Source organism: Nothobranchius furzeri, chromosome 15, assembly GCF_043380555.1.
Source record: "Nothobranchius furzeri strain GRZ-AD chromosome 15, NfurGRZ-RIMD1, whole genome shotgun sequence".
NCBI lineage: Eukaryota > Metazoa > Chordata > Actinopteri > Cyprinodontiformes > Nothobranchiidae > Nothobranchius > Nothobranchius furzeri.
Genome location: NC_091755.1, coordinates 58887485 through 58908453, shown reverse-complemented (window position 1 = coordinate 58908453; position 20969 = coordinate 58887485). Strand labels below are relative to the sequence as shown.

Here is a 20969-nt window from a genome sequence, read left to right as displayed (position 1 = left end):
TATGCTGATTGTGTGCTGCAGGGAGAAAATAACCACATTTTTGTCCAGGAAATATTTCTCTTTGCAAACATTTTTTACGCGTACGAATTGGAGGTTTTTGGACAATAATTTAAGTTGACATACCAGTTTGTATAGCTCCGATACACTGATCTGATCTGGATCCACCATTTCAAACTCTTTTCTGGGAACAAGGTCCAGGCCAAGGTGCCTAGAGAAGGAGGGAAGACGGGTGTTTATTTAAAAGGAGGATGAGAAAGTGGATTCAGTGCTGCAAAAGCTTGAGTGTGTTGAGATTGTTTTAAAATTCATTTAAAAGGAGTACTGCAAGCAGGTTCCCTTCTAAAAGGCTACAGAACTTTACCACACTTGGATTTAGGTCTACATTTATCTGGCAACCCAAGAGTCCTTCTGATCACAACGTCATGGTTTCGTTTTCTTTAATTAGGCCGGATATTTTAGCATTTCTTTCCAAACTCTATAAAAGTAAACTCAAAATTTAAAGTAGCTTAATTTTACAAAGAAAAAAAACACACATCTGCACAAAATCCTTCAACATAATCAGTGAAAACACTCTGATAACCCCCCCCCCCCCCCCCCCCCAAATCCAAATTTTAGAAGCAACTATCTGCATTTCATGCCACAGTGACTTCCCGCGTGTCCGTCGGTTGCCTGGCAACCACTCAGGACTGAAAGACAGCAGACAGTTGTGTTACATGCAAAACATGGGATGACTTATCATAGCAACGCATTTAGTGGCTGATTTCTCCAACATCAGTCTTGAAACCATAAGCCAGAAAATAGACATGATGAATATGAAATGTCAAGATTATTTATGTAACTCTGATGTGTTGACGAGCAAAAATATTCCATTAAATAAACATAAATGATCTGTACCAGCTGTGCTTTTGCTCATAGAGACATTCTGCATCAGTGGTGATTTAAACGTTACTGTAAACCCAGGACATGCTGGAGGGACTTTGTTTCTCGGCTGGCCAGGGAACGCCTTGGGGTTCCCCCAGGAGGATAAATGATAAATGACCCGCACTTGTATAGCACCTCTCAGAGTAAGGACTCCAAAGCGCTTTACACTACAGTGTATCATTCATCCATTCATACACACATTCACACACTGGTGGTGATGAGCTACGATGTAGCCACAGCTGCCCTGGGGCGCACTGACAGAGGCGAGGCTGCCGAGCACTGGCGCCACCGGTCCCTCCGACCACCACCAGCAGGCAAGGTGGATTAAGTGTCTTGCCCAACGACACAACAGCAGAATTCTCTGTCCGGAGCCGGGATCAAACCTGCAACCTTCCGATAACTGGACAACCCGCTCAACCTGTTGAGCTACTGCTGCCCCAGGAGCTGGCCCAAGTAGCTGGGAGAGGGAAGTCTTGGCCTCCCTGCTTAGGCTACTGCCCCCGTGACCCGACCCCAGATAAGCAATCGAAAATAGATGGAAGGCATCTTATGAAGAAAGGATAAATGTTATGAAAATGTTTTGATTTTTATCACTAAAACCTTCCTGCTGTCTCCAGTGGGATCACACTTAATGCTACAGGTGCTGCAGTCTTCTGCAGCTCATTCAAGTACAAATGATGACCAACTGAGAAAGGTGCTCTGCTGCTGAGATGGAATCTTTATATTTTTTCCACAGGCTCGGTACAAATCAGGCAGGACGACAAAAAGGATTTTAAAGTTCCTCCAGGCAGATTTACATCGACTCTAAGCAGCTTCAGCTTCCTGACTCACTCGTCTTCTACATGACCATAAAAATCCCTTCCTAGAGATCCTGTTGAACGCCCACTCATCCTGCACCGTAGATGCCAAGTTAATGTCTTCTTTAGTGGCCAGCAATTAGAAACAACTATTTATTGTAGGTGTTGCCTTTGCTTTGCTGCTCGGGTGATGTAATAGACTTGTTACTACTCACTCGTTGCCCCAGTCAAGTCGCACGGTGATGTGCCGCTTGATCTCACGAGTCTGGTCCTGAGAGAGGTGGCCTTGGATCAGCTGCCGGCGCAGGTCGATGAGCTCGTTCATCACGTGGCGGAGTTTGTGAAACAAATCCACCTTGTGTTTCTAATGAAATAGTAAAAACAAACTGTGTTGATACACGTGATCCCCTTCTACGTTTGCACCCATGCATCACAGTCAGCCACAGCAGACAGGATTTAAGCAGGGAGTGTCCGTATGGGAAACCCCGACTCCTGCTTCAACGTCAACCACCAGACAAAACACTACTGCAGCCTTAGACACATAAATCAATTCCACGTTATTTTTAGCCACTATTATAAATAAAAGTCTGTATTTTAGAAGGTCAATTTTCTATTCAGGCCAGCACATAATATTGCTCCTATTAGGGGGATCTTATTAACCCTCCGACAGCCTGCAGACAGTAGAACTGGCTGAGTTTTCCACCCATTAGTTTCATTTACGAAACAAACAATAAGGGGGGGGGAAGCTTTTAACTAGCAGGTCTGCTTGACCTCCCCGTATTAATGAATTTCATCAGCGTTTCTCTTGTAGAATCAAGGACAACACTTTCATTTCAAGCCCTTTCTGTCTCCCCTAATGGTATGACAAGCCCACATTAAGCATCCAGGTTTGTTTACATAAATGCAAAGATTAAGTGCACCACAATGGCCATGTAGGTTTAATGAGGATGAACACCGTGTGTTCTAAAAGGCTGAAAACAAAGAGTTTTGTCAGGGCTGATGAGTCCTTGGACCTCGCTTCTGCAGGGCTAATTACGAGCACTGTAATAAATACACAGTTGTGCTTAGGCCACTGCTCCCTGAAGTAACACCCTGAAATCTAACAGGCAACAGTAAACTGAAGTGTATAAATATCCAGTCAGTGCTGCATCCTATTATTATGGATGCAACTGTGGCAACATGGCTCCTTCCACACAGGGGGTGAGGACAAAACCAGCACTGTTAAACCAAGGCTTCACATTAGTCAGGCTTCAGTGGAGGTTACATCATCAAACCGATGCCTCAGGACGCTTAGTTGCTGAGAGCATGAGCAGTCCACAGTAAAAGGTTATGTAAAAACTCACAGCCAGCTCTGCAACATACCCACTCATCTCCAACTCTACACCACACCAACCATGTGTGCCTGCCCCCCTTGACGCTCAGCGGGATTAAAGATGCTTTAAATTTTCAGTTATCACTTAATATTACAGCAAGTGAAAACTGACTGCAGGCGGTGGATCTTAAGAGGATTTTGGACCTATGAGGGACAGGCTAAGATCAGCCAATCAATTCTTTAGAAGGTAATATCTGTGTCCAGCTACAGTTTCTGTTATTCTCTAGAAAACAAAGTTGAGTCAGAGTAACCTTTACTGTAGCGTTGCACCATGTTTCTGGTAAATTCTTAAAGGATACGTGGCAGTGTGGCTTGCTTTTAGCACCCCCTAGTGTCTATTAGTCAACCCAAAGTGAAACATATCTCCTTGCTGTACAGTTGTATTTTTTTTTTTAACCGTGTCCTGTCTGGCTGTGAAGCAAACAGAATTGATGTCTGAATGCTGGTGACAAGCCTTACAGATTTACTCTCAGGTGGAGCATCAAAGCGTCTGCTTTTAATGTCACGCCTGATACTTAAAACTTTATTGTTATTGTTTTTGAATGCTTTGTAATTCCGACCAGACACGGAGTCAGAGGTGAAAGAGAAAGGAAAAGACAAAAGGTGGGGAGAGGGGGGAAGGGGGTGGGGGGTTCCACAAAAATAAATAATGAACAAGAGTCTGCTTCTAGACCTGCAGAAAGAGACAAGAAAAAAAAAGCAAAAGAACAAAAAAATGGGACACAACAACAATACAACAAGATCAAGCTATCACTGCGTCAACTTGATGAAGAAATATATAATCAACATTGCTTAACTGAACAATCACATGATAATAAATCACAGTGCATTAAGTGCCCACCGTAGTCTTAAGACCTGTGTTGAACGTGCCCAAGCCCATACTTATGAGAGCACCATGTGAGCACCTGTGTGTGTACACGTGCTTGTTTATGTAAGGTTTCTCTATAGGAGCGTCCAATAGAGAGTGTGAGGGACCACAGATCTGCCCCCCAGAGATCCCAAAGATCCCAGAGATCCAGGCGCTGCCCCAGAACACAGGAACCCCAAGGAGACTGCAACCAGAAAGGCCCCCGCCCCCCTCGAGAGGCACAGAGGATCGCCCCGGGGGGCCACCTATATGTATGTTGATGGGGGCCACAACCAGCAGCTGGCAGAGTCCCGGGAGATATCAGCGGCAAGCCCAGTACAGTTGTATTTTTAACACATTAATTAAATCTAACAGCTTAAACGTCTCCTCAGCCTTCATTAGTGTCTACAGGACTGGTTCATCATTAAATCTAACAAATCAGCTGTGCTCACGATCTAAACCCTGCAGGAAACGTGCTGGATGCAGACTCCAGCGCTGGCATGTAAGCTCCACTTTACTAAGGCCAGCAGGTACCGGATCGACAACTCTGAAGTTGCAAGTGTGGTATTCTGGCCACAGAGGGTGGTGAGGTCTGGGTGACCCCATTAGATTTTAACCCTGGGTCATTTTAGCACATACTGGCTCAAGAAAATTAAAGTTAAGGTCCTATTAGTCATCATCACACACTGGTGAAATTACATCTCTGCATGTGACCCATTCCCGTGGTGAGCGGTGAGCTGCAGCTGTGACTGCACTCGGGAACCATTTGGTGATTTAACCCCCCAATCAAACCCCTTAATGCTGAGTGTCAAGCAGGGAGGCATTTGGTCCCATTTCTAGAGTCTTTGGTATGACCCAACCGTGGACTTGAACCCCGCTTTCAGTCCCAGGGCGGACACTCATACTGCTTCAAAAATATGAAGAAGTTGCATAGTATGCCTTTAATCTTACAGCTAAACCGTTTCGGTGACTTTGAAGTGTGTTTTTGTGTGAAACTTATAAACCATTGTAGAGTTTCCAGGTCTAAGTTTCTTAATATTTCTGCAAAGATAATCAGAGGAACCTAGTTCAACCTGAAAGAATGGAAGCAACCTCTTCACACACACTACTGCGGGTTTTAAGAGTTTTTTAGTTGTTTTTCTTTTACTTATTTTGACTTCTTGGAAGTGTCTGATCCACCCCCACATTTATTAATCAGTGATCTGTTTTGCACGGAGCCAGAAGTGCCACAACATGTAGCTACTGACCACATAGAGCTGCTTCCACAGGACGCCCCATTCCTGCAGCGTGGAGGTGGTCTCCGTGATGATCGGGTCCTCCAGAGGTACCACTGTCTCACACAAACTGATGCAAAGGGAGAAAAAAAACAAGAATTGGAGATCAAACTTAAGTGATCATTGAAATAAACAAAATGTCATGAATACTGAAAATAAAAGAATGCTTTTTTTGACAAATTATGCAAAAAAGGTTACAAATGCTCAACAGAAATCATTAAACATGTTTTAATAGTAATGTTTGCAGATAGCATTTAGACCAGTAGATCTCTTGGTGCATTTTATTGGCTGTATTAAGTCTGTTTGCTATAATGAACACACAGAAAATAAAAAATGGGTTTAGGGTTAAGTTTAATTCATTTCATTGCTCCTAGATGCTGTTCTTGTTCCACAGCTATAGCTTGTCTGGAATTTCCAGATAACTTTTCAACAACTAAATTCATAACAACACAAATGTAAACCGCTGATGCGAAATGGCATTTTTAAATGGTTGAAGTACATTTGTTTAAGATCTGCAGTGAAGCTCTGAAGTGAAACGAGACCACACATCCGTCCCATGACCACACTCATCAGGAAGCATAAAAGCAAAGGTTAGATCTCTTGTGGAGCTTTGCTCTTTCTTCACAAAAGAGAATTAAATGTAGCACTGGATAGTGTTCATGGAACAAGGCAAGCCTCGCGATCTGAGACACAAAAATGGTGATGGAGGTAGGGTGGGGGTTGGATGCTTTGGGAGATCTGCACAGGTGTGTCAGCTCATTAACTCCATTAAACAAAGCAGATTTCCTAAAGTGCCGCTTCTGCACTGAAGAAGTTTGATGTAATCCGTTTGTAAGCACCTATCTGCTTTTAATTGCTGTTAAAAAAAAGAAGTCTTGCTTTGTGGAAGCTCAGCTGAAGGATATTATTTTAACTTCCACAGCATTCGAGCTTGAAGTTCAGAGTGAGCCTCGGATCCCGGTCTGCAATTAAATTCTAGGCTGATAAAGAGCTCCGCTGCCTGTTTTTGTTTTCACCTTTATTCTAGGCTCGTTGTGACAAGATGACTGCACATTATGCATGCTCGTGTCTCAAAATGCGCATGCATGTCAGCAGCTGTCAGGTGCTAATTGTCTTAACATTATGTAGCAGAAAGACGGAGGGACGCACATCCTCTGATACTGAGAAAATCTGGAGTCAAAGGACCCAAACAGTAAAAAGCATCAATTTTATCTGGACGTTTTCTTCTAATATATCTTTAAAATCAGATCATGGGGGACGTAACTGCTGCAGAGTTGCCAAACAGTAGGTGTGACACTCCTGAGCTGCATTAAATCTGGACAACCATAATCCAGGAACACGTGCTGGATGACATATCTGAGCTGAATGGTTGGACTAGTCAGGATTACATACCAACAAAAACCTTTGAGCGTGCGCAAACCCCCTTCACTAAACAATTTTACCAACCTTGGAGAGTTTGACTGATTAAGAGAAAGACTTTTGTCTAATAGAGACGATAGTGCCAACATTTAGCAATAGAAACAGAAATAATTAGGCAATAAAAATCCATTTTAAAAATGTCGGTTCTATAGTTTGGGGAAGTAGCTCTTGTGTTTTCTACAGAGAAATAAAAAGATGTACACTTTTATAAAGTGCCAGCACTCAGAAAAATAATTGTTTCAAGGTGCTTTGCATAACAAAATGCAGCAGTTACCACCAGGCAATCACTTAGCAACTGCGTGAATAGACAAGGTCATTTTACAGGTTTTATTGAGATTTGGTGCATTTAACAGAAAGTTGCACTGTGTATTTTTTGTCAATTCAATTTCAAGTAAGTCCAGAAATGGAGAAAAGTTTAAAAGCCACATGTTCAAACTAATACCAGCTTTTATTTACATTAACACCGCTTTTATGCTAACTGAAGCAATAAAAGGTCCAGTTAATCCAACTGTCCAGGATTGAGCTGTTCAGTGCTTCATTTGTTTTTATGTCCATGTTGGGTTTGTAAGGAGAATCAGAACGTTTAAACAGGGACAGACGCACACGCATTGACAGGTACGTTTCGATCTCGGACTTGTCTGTTACCTGGGGAGTGTTGCAAAGCAAACCCCCACCTGGACAACAGAGGGCATAGCCATTTTTATGGTAAGATGCCACTTTTACACTCCTGTATCCAGCCCATGATAGCATATTTGCTGATGTGTTTATATATTTCAGAGACTTTTTAACACAGACAAATGTGTCCTTCATTCTCCTCCACCTCTTCATGTAGGCGCCACCTCTAAACCCACGTTTCCCATCATTTCCGTCCATGTTTGCTCTGTAATTTGTACTCCGTCAGTCACGGGTGAATAAACGTTCATATTTTCGGACTTGTCCCCCCATGCTTCTTCAGTCTTTTCTGGGTCTGCTGCTAAATATCTTTTTACTTTTTAACGGGGCAACGGCGGTGCTGGTGACGAATATACAGGAAGCAGCATCCTGACCAATCACAAGCTGCGGCCTACGTCACTTTCAACGGATGTTTAAAATTTTGGGCATGCCTCCATCACCCTCTGTGAGCCCGTCGGAGAGCTCTTGTGCCGACGCATAATGGCGTTGCGTGACTCTGCACCGCCGCGGACGGAGAGGAAATGATCAGGCTACAGACAACAATTTGACCTTCTATGAAGTGTTTTATAATTGCATCATGGGGACACGGACACTTTAAAGGGGAACTGGGCAGTTTTGGCTTGCTTTTAGCATCCCCTGGTGTTCGCTTGTAGAACCAAAAGCTGTTTAAATCAATGTCATTACATCCATCCAGTTTCTATACCGGCTACAGTGGTCACTGGTTGAGAGGCGGAGTACACTGCACAGATGCTTACTGGTACATCACAGAGCAACACAAAACAATCATTTATGCTTTCACACTTTGGGTCAATTTAGACTCTCCAGTTAATTTATCATTCATGTTTTTTGGATTATGGCAGGAATAAGAAACTCCTGAAGAAAAATTTTAAAGGGATACTTGGTAGTTTAGCTTGTTTTAGCACCCCCTAGTGTCCGTTATTAATTCTCTGTGGTCAAAATGAAAATGAAACTTATCTCCTTGCTGTGCATTTGTCTTTTACCGCTGAAACGTCTGCTCAGCCTTCCTTAATGTCAGCTGTGTTCATGATCTAAAACATGCACAAAACGTGCTGAAGCAGACTGCAGCGTCAGGTATGTCAGGACATTTTAGCACATCCTAGCTCAAAAAAATTATTTCAAGGTATGAAAAACGCTGCAAAGTATGGCTTTAAACCTCTCTGGTATCTTTCGTAGACTTCTCTTGTCATAAATGCATCAGTTATTTGAATTTAAAGAACATTTATAGCCAAACAACATTTTCATCTCTGTATCTCTATTCATGACGCTGCACGTGCTCAAACCAAGAGCTTACCCTCTGTTTGTCACTGTAGATTTCTTCAAGTGGACATAGCTGACAGGAAAAATACCCTGTGGATGTGCAAAAGAGCAGAGATGTTAGAGAGACGGCCTCACACCACATGAACAGAGTTTTTTACTAGTGAATAATGTATTTGCAGAAACAACAGAGGCTGAAAAGAGTGCAGGTTCGTGGTTTCACGTTGCAGATCAGGAATATCGAGGTCCAGTGAACCCTCTCTGGAACCGAGCCGATAGGAAAAGCCGCGGTTCTGATCAAACCCGTCTTGAGTTACTTCCGGGCACACGACACGTTTATTGGAGTCTGGTCAGACCCAAGCCTGGGTCCGAAAGGTGGAGCTCTTGTTCTGAAAGGAGCTGTTGTCGCTGGTTGTTATAGCGACTGGATTTTTCAGCTTGTCATTGGTTCATTCGGTTAAAGAGTTTAGATCAGGTTTGGCCACTCCGTCACTTTCTCTGGAACGCTTTGAACTGGCGTTAGAGCTGACGTGGCATAGTTTTATACTTTGGATGTTATGGTTTATTGTCGAATGAAAATGGTCCGTCAGATCTGTAAGATTCTGATTGGATCAGTGAAAGGAATGTGTTATGTCTTTTCAACACTACGTGAAATGAGTCCTGTTGGAACACTTAAAGTCACAGTACTTATTATATTCTATAGGATCATAATAAAGTAATTAATATTTTGATTTCACAGGTCCGTCACATCTTATTTATTGACTAACACTTTGATGGATTAGCTTTATTAAAATAGAGTTCTTTGATTAATTAAAAGAAAAGAGCTCATTCTTCGTTCTTCTGTTGAGCTGAAAATAAGCAGGTTAGAAGGAATGCATGAGACCTTGAGACCATATCTCATGCAGACTAGTCCTGAGCAAAGAAGGGAAAAAACACAGTCTTCCGTTCCGTTACAATGTGCAAAAACCAACAAAAAGAAAAGCATGAATAAAAACTAGCGATGCCGACGATATGCAGGAGTTCCTCGGTCCTATAACAGCATTAACCCTTTTTCATCTTTTTTTTATCCTAATCCACCAGATGCAAAGAATTGTCCAACGTGAACACAACTATTTCTTCCAGCACATAGAGAGCGGGGGCGATTTAATGTGGGCAGAGCACATAACAAAATGGAGGGGTGTTGGTGAGAACCGTAAATAGCTGATGAGAGTGGAGGACAGCATGTGGCTGCTAACACCTACATTTACCAGGACTCGACAGCCTTTATGCTTTCTTTACAACGTTCCCACCATATCACAAAAGTCTGACAACTCTTAAAGTGGAGCAGAAAGCAACGTTTCTAAAGGATATCAGTTACAAACTGGATGTGACATTTATGGTTGTGATTATCTGGATTTGTCATTTCTGACATCAAGTTAAAAAAGCTTTCACCTTTGATGGTTTTGTTAAGGTTATATATATATATATATAAATATATATATATATATATATATATATATATATATATATATATATATATATATATACACACATGCTTGGATAGACTCAATATTGACGGACTTGCATCGTGCGTCTAAACTTTCCTGCTGCCTAATCAAAGACAAAAGAGATGTTGTTGCATTCGTCCTGCAGCAATCATGAAGCATTCAGTCATTCACTCTGATGCATGATTTTCCATATGAAAATAACTTGTATTTAGGGTCTAGTGAAGGTTTCTGCTTCTAGCTGAACTAAAGTTAGTGTTAGTGTTTTAAATACCTTCACAGATGGCTTCTTGGTGGAAAAGCCTCGGTACCAACCTGAGGAAAGAGCAAAAAAACAAAATGAGACAAAAAACAAATGATAGTGGTCTAAAGTAGATTAAGAATGTAGGAATACAACAGCAACAGAGCTAAATAAATGTTTAAAATGAGATTAAGTGTCATTGCATTTATCACACCAGTTCAAATACCACACTGATCTACTTATCTGTCTATTTACTTACATGCTGTTTTTGAGCCTCTGACTTTTTCATCTGAAATCAGCAGTAGCTCTGATTAGTTTAGGTTAAAGGTGTGGAACACTGCATTGGCAGTGAGAATTAATGCGTTGTAAGTCGTACTCAGGGGAAAACCACACTGGTGCACCATTGTCAGGATCTAAAAGTTTCCCACATCACAGCTGAGCTTCAGACGGCATATTTTAGAGTCTTATTTCATTTTTGGACATCTCACTTTGGATTGGATAACAGTGACATGACCCAATAGGGAGTCGAGATGGATGAGTCCATGAATGCTAATTCACAGTGTGACGTCGATCTGTGAGGATTTTCTAACCCTAGAGTCTATTTTCTATCAGAAGCTAAAGCAGGAAATAGGTGTAGGAGACAATTTTCATGTTCAGCCTTCATTAAAAAAAACTCAAAGTGACTGATTAAATACAGAAATATGATTTTTTAATGGTTTTTCCGTGTTCTACACCTTTAAAGTAGGCTATGAGCTACTTACTCGGTTTACCAATAAGTGCAAAGTACTGTTTTTTATTTACTTTTGTTAGTTCTAGAAATTTTATTTTTTATTTCACATTTTATTTAAGCTCTGCAGTCGTTTGTTTGGATGGAGTAACTGTCATATATCAAAGAGCCTAATTTTTAAAGGAATTGTATTTATTCATTCATTCATTCATTCATTCGTTCATTCATTCAGACAGACAAACAAACACAGACAGACAGAGTAAAGTCTAAATCAGATTGGTGTGCATTTATTTTTTTATGTAACGTATATTTTTCCAGGAGGAGAAACTGCTTGAGATACAACTTCTTATTTTCAAGCAGGTCCTCCTACAGCACAGCAGATAAAGAGTAAGACAGCAGAGTTAATAACCGTAATAAACTTTAAGTAACAAAAGAATTGATACATTTTTCTGTGGCTGTATGTGACGCCGCATTGTGGACTGCTTTGTGGTGAGACTCTGAGGCGCTGGCTGTAGTTGTGGCTGTTTGAGTGGGTTAGGGTTTTACCTTCATATTTCTCCAGTATCTGTACAGTTTCTCCGATCTCCAGGACCAGCGCCTGACAAACTGGCGACCGGAAGTTGCAGATGACTGTTACAGGAAAAAAAGGGAAAAAAGACAAGAAACAAGATCCATGAAAAAACGTTTAACTTGTGTAGGTGTTTATAATCACAGAAAATAAATGTTAAAGGGGAAATAGCCTGCATTTGTATAGCGCCTTCTTAGGGTTCTACAACCCCCCAAGGCGCTTCACAACACAGTCAGTCATTCACCCATTCACATGCTGGTGATGATGAGCTACCATGTAGCCACAGCTGCCCTGGGGCGCATCGACAGGTGAGGTTTGCTGTACACTGGTGCCACTGGTCCCTCCAACCACCACCAGCAGGCAAGGCGGGTTCGGTGTCTTGCTTAAGGACACAACAGCAGCATTCAGTGGTGGAGGCCTGCGATTAAACCTGCAACCTTCCAATCACTGGGCAACCCACTCCGCCTCCTGAGCTACTGCTGCCCCATAAAATAAATACTTAACATCAAGGTATTTGTCATGACCTTTGACTCTGGAAGGTTCATGAAGCTGATTTCCACTGCATCTCTTAAGAGTCATTTCAGGACTTGTGCCACTGCAACAAGAGCAGCTGTTTAATAGGTTGATTTGTGTACAGATATAAACACAACATGGCATTGAAACTACAACATCATTTACTGTAAATAAGCTCCCACCCTGCAGTATGTCATCTAGCAAAATATTAAATGACCTGATCTTGTGCAACATTTCCATAATTTACCCATCTCTCTGGGTAGAGTGCTCACAAACTTCTACGTTTTACAGTTTCTAATGATTGCTCACGTGTAGGATTTAGGAGAAAACTCCCATCACCACATTATTTTGAAACATTAAGCACTTTTTGACCATCCACAGGAACATCTTGTGACTCAAACACTGATGGCATGATTATTCTTTAGAGGGCAGATGCCACAGCGGGGCCTTGACAACTGCATCGCCTCTGGAGCCTGACTTCCTACGTGCAGCTCAGAAACACGAGCCATGCAGCGAACGGAGTAAAGCAGCCTCGGTGAAGACGGTCGCATTAGCAAAGGATGGTGCGCCGCTGATGATGATTTTAAAAACCTACAAATTGAGCCCTTCAAGGAGAGTTTGTTGTGAATCATTATGCTAATGAATTAGCCAGGGGGCCCAGTGAGGGGGAGGAAGAGAAGGAGGGGCTTGTGCTCAGCTCGGCTGTTTGTTTCAGGGTAACAAGTGCTCAGTTCCTGTGCTCGGGTAGCTATGGCAACCGATCATCCACAAACTGGAGGGCTTTCTTCACTGTAACTGCTGCAGGGATCTGGACATTTTACAAAGTAGAACAGCAAGCTAATAAATGCTGCATGTTACTTGAGTTCAGATGGGACGTGTACTAAAGGACAGGAGATTTATCATCTTAAGGAATGTTTTGTCACCTTTTACTGTCTGCCTCAGGGTAGGTTCCAGCCTGCATGAAGTATTATGCTCTTTAATAGCCTTTATTGCATTTCAATTGCAAAAACCTCCAAACACATTGGCTAAGCACTCTGCAGCAGGCTGCATCAGAGCAAGAGGAGACTGCCATGTTTAACAGATCTGCGAAGAACAGATGAGCTCATATTATCCAGCGAAACCCCTCCAAGCTGTGGATAAGCCCACCGGCACGCAGTCGTTTCATTTTGCCTTTAGATCGGTACCGTATCTCGAGAACATAACCAACGGTTTCATCTTTAGACTCCAGCATGTTGAACGTAGGATGCTGGAAGGACTGGCAGGACAGGGAGTTAAAAATCTTGCCAAACATTTCTACTAACCAACAGCATATCAGACCAGACGGTTCCTCTTTTTAGTTCAATTCAGCATCCATCGGGGATCCAATGACTACGATCATGTTAGGTAATGATGGATCACTCACACTGGAAGGTTTATTCTCTGTTTAATTGAACGTTTGTTAGTTCATGTGGAGATGTGTGACTATGTTAGATTGTGAAGGACTAAAAGATGTTGATGATCTGCCAAAGCAAAGCTACTGAACTAACGTTATCCATTACAGGATTGTCCTAACAGACTGAAATCTGTGACATGTTATTTGGGATTTGTTTTCTGTGAGATTTATTTTTTTAGGTTTGTGATTTAACTTTGAAAGATTATTTGTCTGCAACGTTTGGTGTCTTGCAAAACTACTAAAAGTCCAAAGTAAAAAATGTGCATAAATTATTATAGATTTGTGATCGTAATCTTTCATAGCAATGAGACGTTTGGCCGTATTACCCGCCCCTAATAGCAATATTACAAAAATCATCATTTGCATGATTTAATTTTCTTGTCAAACACATTTAATTAATTCATGTTTTAACATGTTTTAGAATGAAAACGTGTTGCCATCATCTAGAATGATGATAAAGGCATAAAACAATTAGATTATAAATAGATAAAATTATACCTAAATACATTTTATAAATCTGCAAAACCTACAGGATTAAACATTTTTATGTTTAATATTTTGAGTATCTGATAAGAAGTGTGTACGGCATTGAAACAACAAATTCAGGGTTCAGAATCTCTGTTTTTAACAAAATCTCAGTTTTTCAGCTGATAAATGACGCATTTACACACCTTAGCTATTTTATCAAATATTGCATAAATGTTTTAAATACGTGCAAGAATGAGTTCAACAAAAACACAATAATGCTGAACTTTGAAATCATTTCAACAACACAAAGATGAATTCCTCACGCTTTTTCTCTGTTGTGTCTTCCACTGTTCTTCACCAACAGTGCTGCCACCCATGGTGTGTTTTTTACAGAAAGCTAAGGAGTGAACAATAAGTTCCCCCTGCAATGACCCTTCAGGTAAAAAGGTGTTCATTTAAAAACTGCAGGAAATAAAGAACTACATTTCGCAAATCCATGCCATGTTTTACAAGAGATCCATAGTTTCACAATAAATGTATTTGTATGAAACTATTTTCATGCATCATTTAGATCTGACTGTGTAACACCAAAAGCCAGGGACAAAATCTGCAGTCAGTCCTGGAGAACATCTCACTGCTGTGCTTCGCATTTGACTCGCTTGTTTTCATGTTTCCTGTCCCTCTCATCCACTGCTTAGCTTAACCCTCTGGAGACAGGCGTTGCAGATCAGTTAAAACCTACCTACCTGGTTACTCAACATACATGTTTCATGACCATTTTTTAACTCAGAAGTACCCCTGAAGGACTTAGTTGTTTGTTCTTTTATCAGAACTTATTTTGAGCCTGAGAGAGTTAAAAGAAAAAAGTCAATACTGATACATTTACTTGCTAAATAAAATTGAGCTTTCGTCTGTGCAACGCGGCCCGGAGACATTTTTATTGCAGTGCTCTGTAAATACTGACGATTTCATAGCAAAGTTACCAAAATGTAATAAAGTAAACAGCTTTGTGGCGTTCTTTTAGATTTAGTGATCTGCACACACGTCATCTGACATTGTAATGATCCACCAAGGAGGAATAGACCGAAGGGGAATAGGAAACAAAATAACGCTCGCTGATTAATACGATTATAGATGATAAACAGAGAGCTTTATTATCAATAAATCAGAATCTAACGCTACTACTGTACTGAGCAAACATCAAAGAGGAAGTTAGCTCATCAAAGCTGAAGCAATAAGTCTGAAACATGTTCTTCCTTTTCTCATTAGTTTCAGATTCTCCCACAAAGAGGCAAATGAAGCTAAAATGAACACTACTGATGTTGCATGAGCAACTAAACCATAGAGGTCCAGTTTCTCAACATGAGTGGTTCTGTTCCAGATCTCGCTTAAAGTTACACAATGGTGCTTGAGCTTCACTCACAGAGTCAGAGACTTCACAACTACTTGAAATCCAACTACAGAGAGGGTATTTAAAGTTTTTATTGCCAAGCCAGTGTCCAGAAATCTTGTTTCCTAACTGATGGAAAGTCTGTGTTCACCATATCTTCAGAATAATCAGTAAAAGCAAATAAACTCTAAAGTGGGTGGTAACTGAATCATGGTCATGGTGATATTTATACTGAAAAGAAGCACAAGTTTTTGTTTACTTTATCGATCTACACTTACCAGCCACTTTATTGGGTACACTTGTGCAATTGCTCATTAACAGAAATTACTAATGAGCCAATTACATGATGGCACCACAGAGCAATTAGGCATGTTGACATGCTTTGAACGTGGCATGGCTGTTGATGCCAGATGGGCTGATCTGAGTATTTCAGAAACTGCTGATCTTCTGTGATTGTCACGCACAACCATCTCTAGGGTTTACAGAGAATGGTCAGAAAAAGGGAAAACATCCGGTGAGTGGCAGTTCTGTGGGCAAAAATGCCTTGTTGATGCCAGAGGTCAGAGGAGAATGGCCAGACTGGTTCAAGCTAATGGAAAGGCAACAGTAATTCAAATAATCACTTGTTACAACCAAAGAATGCCGCAGAGAATCTCTGAACCCACAACTCATCAAACCTTGAGGCAGATGGTCTACAGCAGCAGAAGACCACACCAGGTGTTGCTCCTGTCAGCTAAGAACAGGAAACTGAGGCTACAATTCACACAGGCTCACCAACATTGGACAATAGAAGATTGGAAAAATGTTGCCTGCTCTGATGAGTCTCAATTTCTGCTGCAACATTCGGATGGAAGGGACAGAATTTGGCATCAGCAACATGAAAGCATGGATCCATCCTGCCTTGTATCAATGGTTCAGGTTGGTGGTGGTGGTGTAATGGTGTGGGGGACATTTTCTTGGCACACGTTGGGCCCCCTAGTACTAATTGATTATCATTGCAACACCACAGCCTACCTGAGTATTGTTGCTGATCATGTCGTTCGCTTCATGACTACAGTGTACCCATCTTCTGATGGCTACTTCCAGCAGGACAATCCACTACATCATAAAGCTCGAGTCATCTCAGACTGGTTTCTTGAACATTACAATGAGTTCAATGCACTCAAATGGTCTCCACAGTCACCGGATCTCAATCCAATAGAGCACCTTTAGGATGTGGTGGAACAGGAGATTCACATCATGGATGTGCAGCCGGAAAATCTGCAGCAACTACTGATGCTGTCATATCAATATGGACCAAAATCTGTGAGAAATGATTCCAGTACCTTGCTGAATCTATGCCATGAAGGATTAAGGCAGTTCTGAAGGCAAAAGGGGGTCCAACCCGATACTAGCTAGGTGTACCCAATAAAGTGGCCGGTAAGTGTATTTCTAGTCTTGTTTGGGGTGCACTAAAATATACTTCTGTAGCAACGTAATCATGAAGTGAACAGTACTAGATTTCATGCTTTCTCTAATAATTTTATTTACCAGGGATTTCACATTCCTTATGATGATCAAAGAAAGGATTTATTTAAACATCCGTCTCTTTGTCCTCTGTTTTGCTCCTGCTCTACATCAGAATGCATGTTCCTTAAACTTCCACGGATATCAGGTCCTCTTCTGGGCATCAGCTAGGTTTGGGAAAGCTCAGCAGGCTGCTAACACACATTAATCACTAGTTTTACAGCTGATTCAATTCAATTCAATTCAAGTTTATTTATATAGCGCCAAATCACGACAAGAGTCGTCTCAAGGCACTTCACATAATAAACATTCCAATTCATAGTTCATTAAGCCAATCAGAAATAATGTTTCCTATATAAGGAACCCAGCAAATTGCATCAAGTCACTGACTAGTGTCAGTGACTATACAGCAATCCTCATACTAAGCAAGCATGCAGCGACAGTGGAGAGGAAAACTCCCTTTTAACAGGAAGAAACCTCCAGAGAATCCTGGCTCAGTATAAGCAGCCATCCTCCACGACTCACTGGGGATCGAGAAGACAGAGCACGCACACACACACACACACACACACACACACACACACACACACACACACACACACACACACACAAGTAATGTGTCTATAGTTATATTGTGATGTCTTAGTAAATATTGTATTTGGTGAAAGATAAACTTTATTGTATTAATCCTAGTGGATCTATATAAGATGTTTAAAAATTTCAAATTCCATGAAGTAAATTAACCAGCATAATTTCCACACCTGAATGGAAATGTATCCCTAAAATAATTCTTAATTATAGTGGATAAAAAAACAATTACATTTAAAAACAAAAACACCCAATAAAGCTGCAATGGGAGCTTCGTACAATCAGAGAACTACTTAATAAGCATTTGGGACCTTAAGTGATACATGATTTTAAAACAACAATAGAGAGTTTTACTTGTTAAAGTGACAGTGTGTATTTTACCTGGCAATAGGGGGCAGCACATACCTAAATCATTGCAAGCAAGCAGTATTTTTATGTCTGAGTAAGACCTTACCAACAAATGGCCATTACGGTCAAATTTTTTCAAATGAGTACTTTGTCAGATTGTTGAACCTCCAGCAAAATGACAAGGACATCAGACTCCCTTTCATCACTGGCAACAAGCGAAGAAATAAATATGTAAAATGTTTTGAATGGTGAAGTTTTCTTACCGCTTGTTACAAATCAGTAAATGTGTTTTGTCCTCGCAGGATCACGTTGAAGTAAACATGGCGTCTAATATGGCATTGCCCAAAGATTTAGACCCGCTCCCATGTACTTTAGACACGATTTTTATGGTTTTGTTATGAAAATGCCAATATTTTTCAACAACTGGACACTGGTTAATTCATTTTCAATGAATTTTCATTGGATATTTTCAGAGATCAATGGTAAAAAAAACTACACATTGTCTCAAAGTAAAAAATGTTAAGGTCCCAGATACATGTATGTATGACTGATGTTACAAGATGTTTCACTTCATTTATTTAGACCAGTTCAATTACAGGGGTGTATCATTTTTAAAAAGAAATGCTCCATTATGTGGCTGTTCACTCTCAAACACGCATGTCTACATTGACACCATTTCATGAGGTTGAACATAAACAGGTTTTCAGATTTGTAAAAAATTTATTTGATGCAAAGGATTGTGTAAAGTTAATTTAGATGAAGAAGTAAGAGAATCAGAAACTCCTGACCAACCAGTATGTCGTAAAGACTCATGTAGACCAAATTTAACACTGAGCATCCTGTTTATCTGTAAAGGAATGTAACAAACATAAAACCAAAGAAGTGTTTTAAATGCAGCACTAGAGCAACTACACTTTGCTGTCTCTACTCACTGATTTCAGGTGTGGACCTCTTTTGCTGTTAAGGTTGCTAAAGCTAAAGCTGCTGCAGTTTGTGCCTGAATGACATCCATGTGGCTCCAGACCAAGACCTCTGATTCACTCTCCCTGATGTGGGCAGAAACTGACTGACTGTCGGAGCTTGCTTTGATCCAACAGTGGGAAAACATTTCTCCTTTACATGTGATAAGTCCTTATATCAGTGTCCATATCTACAAACGTGACATTATAACTTGTTGCACCAAAATTGGAACAAGTTACTGTTTTCATGAAGTTTGTTTTTGTCTTATAAGTAATGTGTTAATACAATAGTAATAACCAGATCAGTGAGGCTAAAACTGTTTTCTATGTAAACAACAAGCAAAATAATAAACTGTGATCCAAAGAACTGGTGGTGATTTTTGTGCTTTCCTTTAAAGCTGAGTCTACAGAAGGAGTGAAAATAAAAAGGCCCAGTTGGCTGTCGACAGACCCCAGCTCTGTGTGTTATATCTGTAAGGTGTTACATGCGAGAGACTATTTGAACACTAGGGCAAAGGGGAAAGATGGAGAATGGTGCTAACAGTGTCACAGTAGAAGATAGGGCCCCATTCACTCCTGAGCTTCATCCACAAGAGCAGCGCAGACCCCGGACGTGTTATCTGATGAGAAAAGATAGATCCACCGCTGATTTGTGCCGCCTTTACAACGTACATTGTGTACTTCCCCGCATTTCAGCACCGTGGACAGCGTCATCTCCACATTTCAGCACCACGGAGAGCGCCAGGTCACTCCGCACAGACCGGTGGAGGCTGCGCCGAACTGTTGCTTCCCCGCACACAGATCGGATCAGATAGCTACCTCCAGCCCTCCACCTCCTCTTAAAACATAAAACACACATATATGTGTGTGTTTAGAAAAAAGAGGAGGGATACTGCAGTGTGACAGATGGGTGAGCACACCAATGCGAGACACAAGCAGGGATATATTAATATATTTACTTGGCTCTCAGCAGCAGCCTTAAGGAAGACGATCATGACCGAAGAAAAAGTATGCATATGTGGGCGTGTGCGTGTCGGGGAGGAGTGTCGTGTGCGAGTCAGCGTGAGTAGCCCTAACAAGCTGTAGAGCATCTGGACATGACTCATTCCCCTGATGAAAACCCTCTGATGGTTTTAAGATCTGCTCTTTTCACCTTAAATCATTCATGTTAATTAGGTGCTTTGTTCTCTTTGTGTGGAGCATGTTAGGATACAGTGTCGCAGCAGCCGCAGAAGCTTTTTTTTTGTCTACAGGTAGATTCTAGCTACTCCAGCCTACACCTGTTGTTAGAGGGACGCAGTCACGATGCCCCCTGGTGGTTTCAACACGAATCACCTCCCCCCCATCCTCCTCATATCATCTAGATACTGTACACACATAAGACTAAAAACACACTAAGGGTTTAATTTACACCCTAAAACCATGAAGCCTGAGAAAATGGAGAGGGAATGAACGCCCCACCTGAGGCAGTCTGCAGCCTGCGAAGGCATCTTTAAGGTGGTGGGCTTTTTCATCCCACGCAATTTCTCTTCTCTATGCAGTCACCGCCGTCTATATCAGCCATTATGAGTGTTTTTTCACTGGATGTAATGGGCTTACCAACGGGGGGGCTCAGCTGTATAGCCAGTGCGGGGTGACAATTAGTATTTTTTTAAATCACCGTCAAATGCAACAAACCCTGACGTCGCTGTCCAGAAATAAAACGATCAAATAAACTCACCAACGCCGATCTTCTCCTCTTCTGTTGGTATCCACATATTTGGTTATTTCCCCTCCGGTAGAGCCGGCCACATTATGTCGCTATTGATGATGATGCTAAAAAAAATACGCGCGCTAGACAACTGAAGTCTGCAAATGATCTACATGTTCCCACCGAAATCTGTATCCCGACGTGCGTGTGCGGGAAGGGAAAAGGGGGGGCATCAAGTATCTCTGCTCCGTTATGTCCCCCGGCGTGTGTCTCCAGTCTGATGCAGTCTCTCTGTCCACCTAACGCACACATACACACGCAGGAGCGCGCACGCACGGGGAGCGGATTTCTCCTCTCTAAAAAAACGAGTTATTGCCGCTGAAACAGGGTTTCTGCCTTTCCAAGCTTCTCTATTTCATGTCCTTGGTATAATCTTGTTTCTCCCCGTTTCCCCTCCTGAGTCAGTCGCGCAGAGCTC

The 20969-nt window shown here is 41.5% G+C and overlaps 1 protein-coding gene across 2 annotated transcripts in view; it reads right to left on the bottom strand.

Annotated features, from left to right (window-relative positions):
- Positions 1–20695, bottom strand: part of LOC107391060 (dedicator of cytokinesis protein 3) — a 53965-nt gene extending 33270 nt beyond the window's left edge. For both annotated transcript variants that reach the window (XM_015968107.3, XM_015968108.3), the window contains exons 1-7: positions 20522–20695; positions 11576–11659; positions 10336–10376; positions 8615–8670; positions 5185–5281; positions 1934–2082; positions 124–208 (exon numbers count right to left, since the gene is read on the bottom strand). In XM_015968107.3, the coding sequence (XP_015823593.1) occupies positions 124–208; positions 1934–2082; positions 5185–5281; positions 8615–8670; positions 10336–10376; positions 11576–11659; positions 20522–20558 (549 nt within the window). In that variant the 5' untranslated portion in view covers positions 20559–20695. The remainder of the gene's footprint in view (positions 1–123; positions 209–1933; positions 2083–5184; positions 5282–8614; positions 8671–10335; positions 10377–11575; positions 11660–20521) is intronic.
- Between the last annotated feature and the right edge of the window lie 274 nt (positions 20696–20969).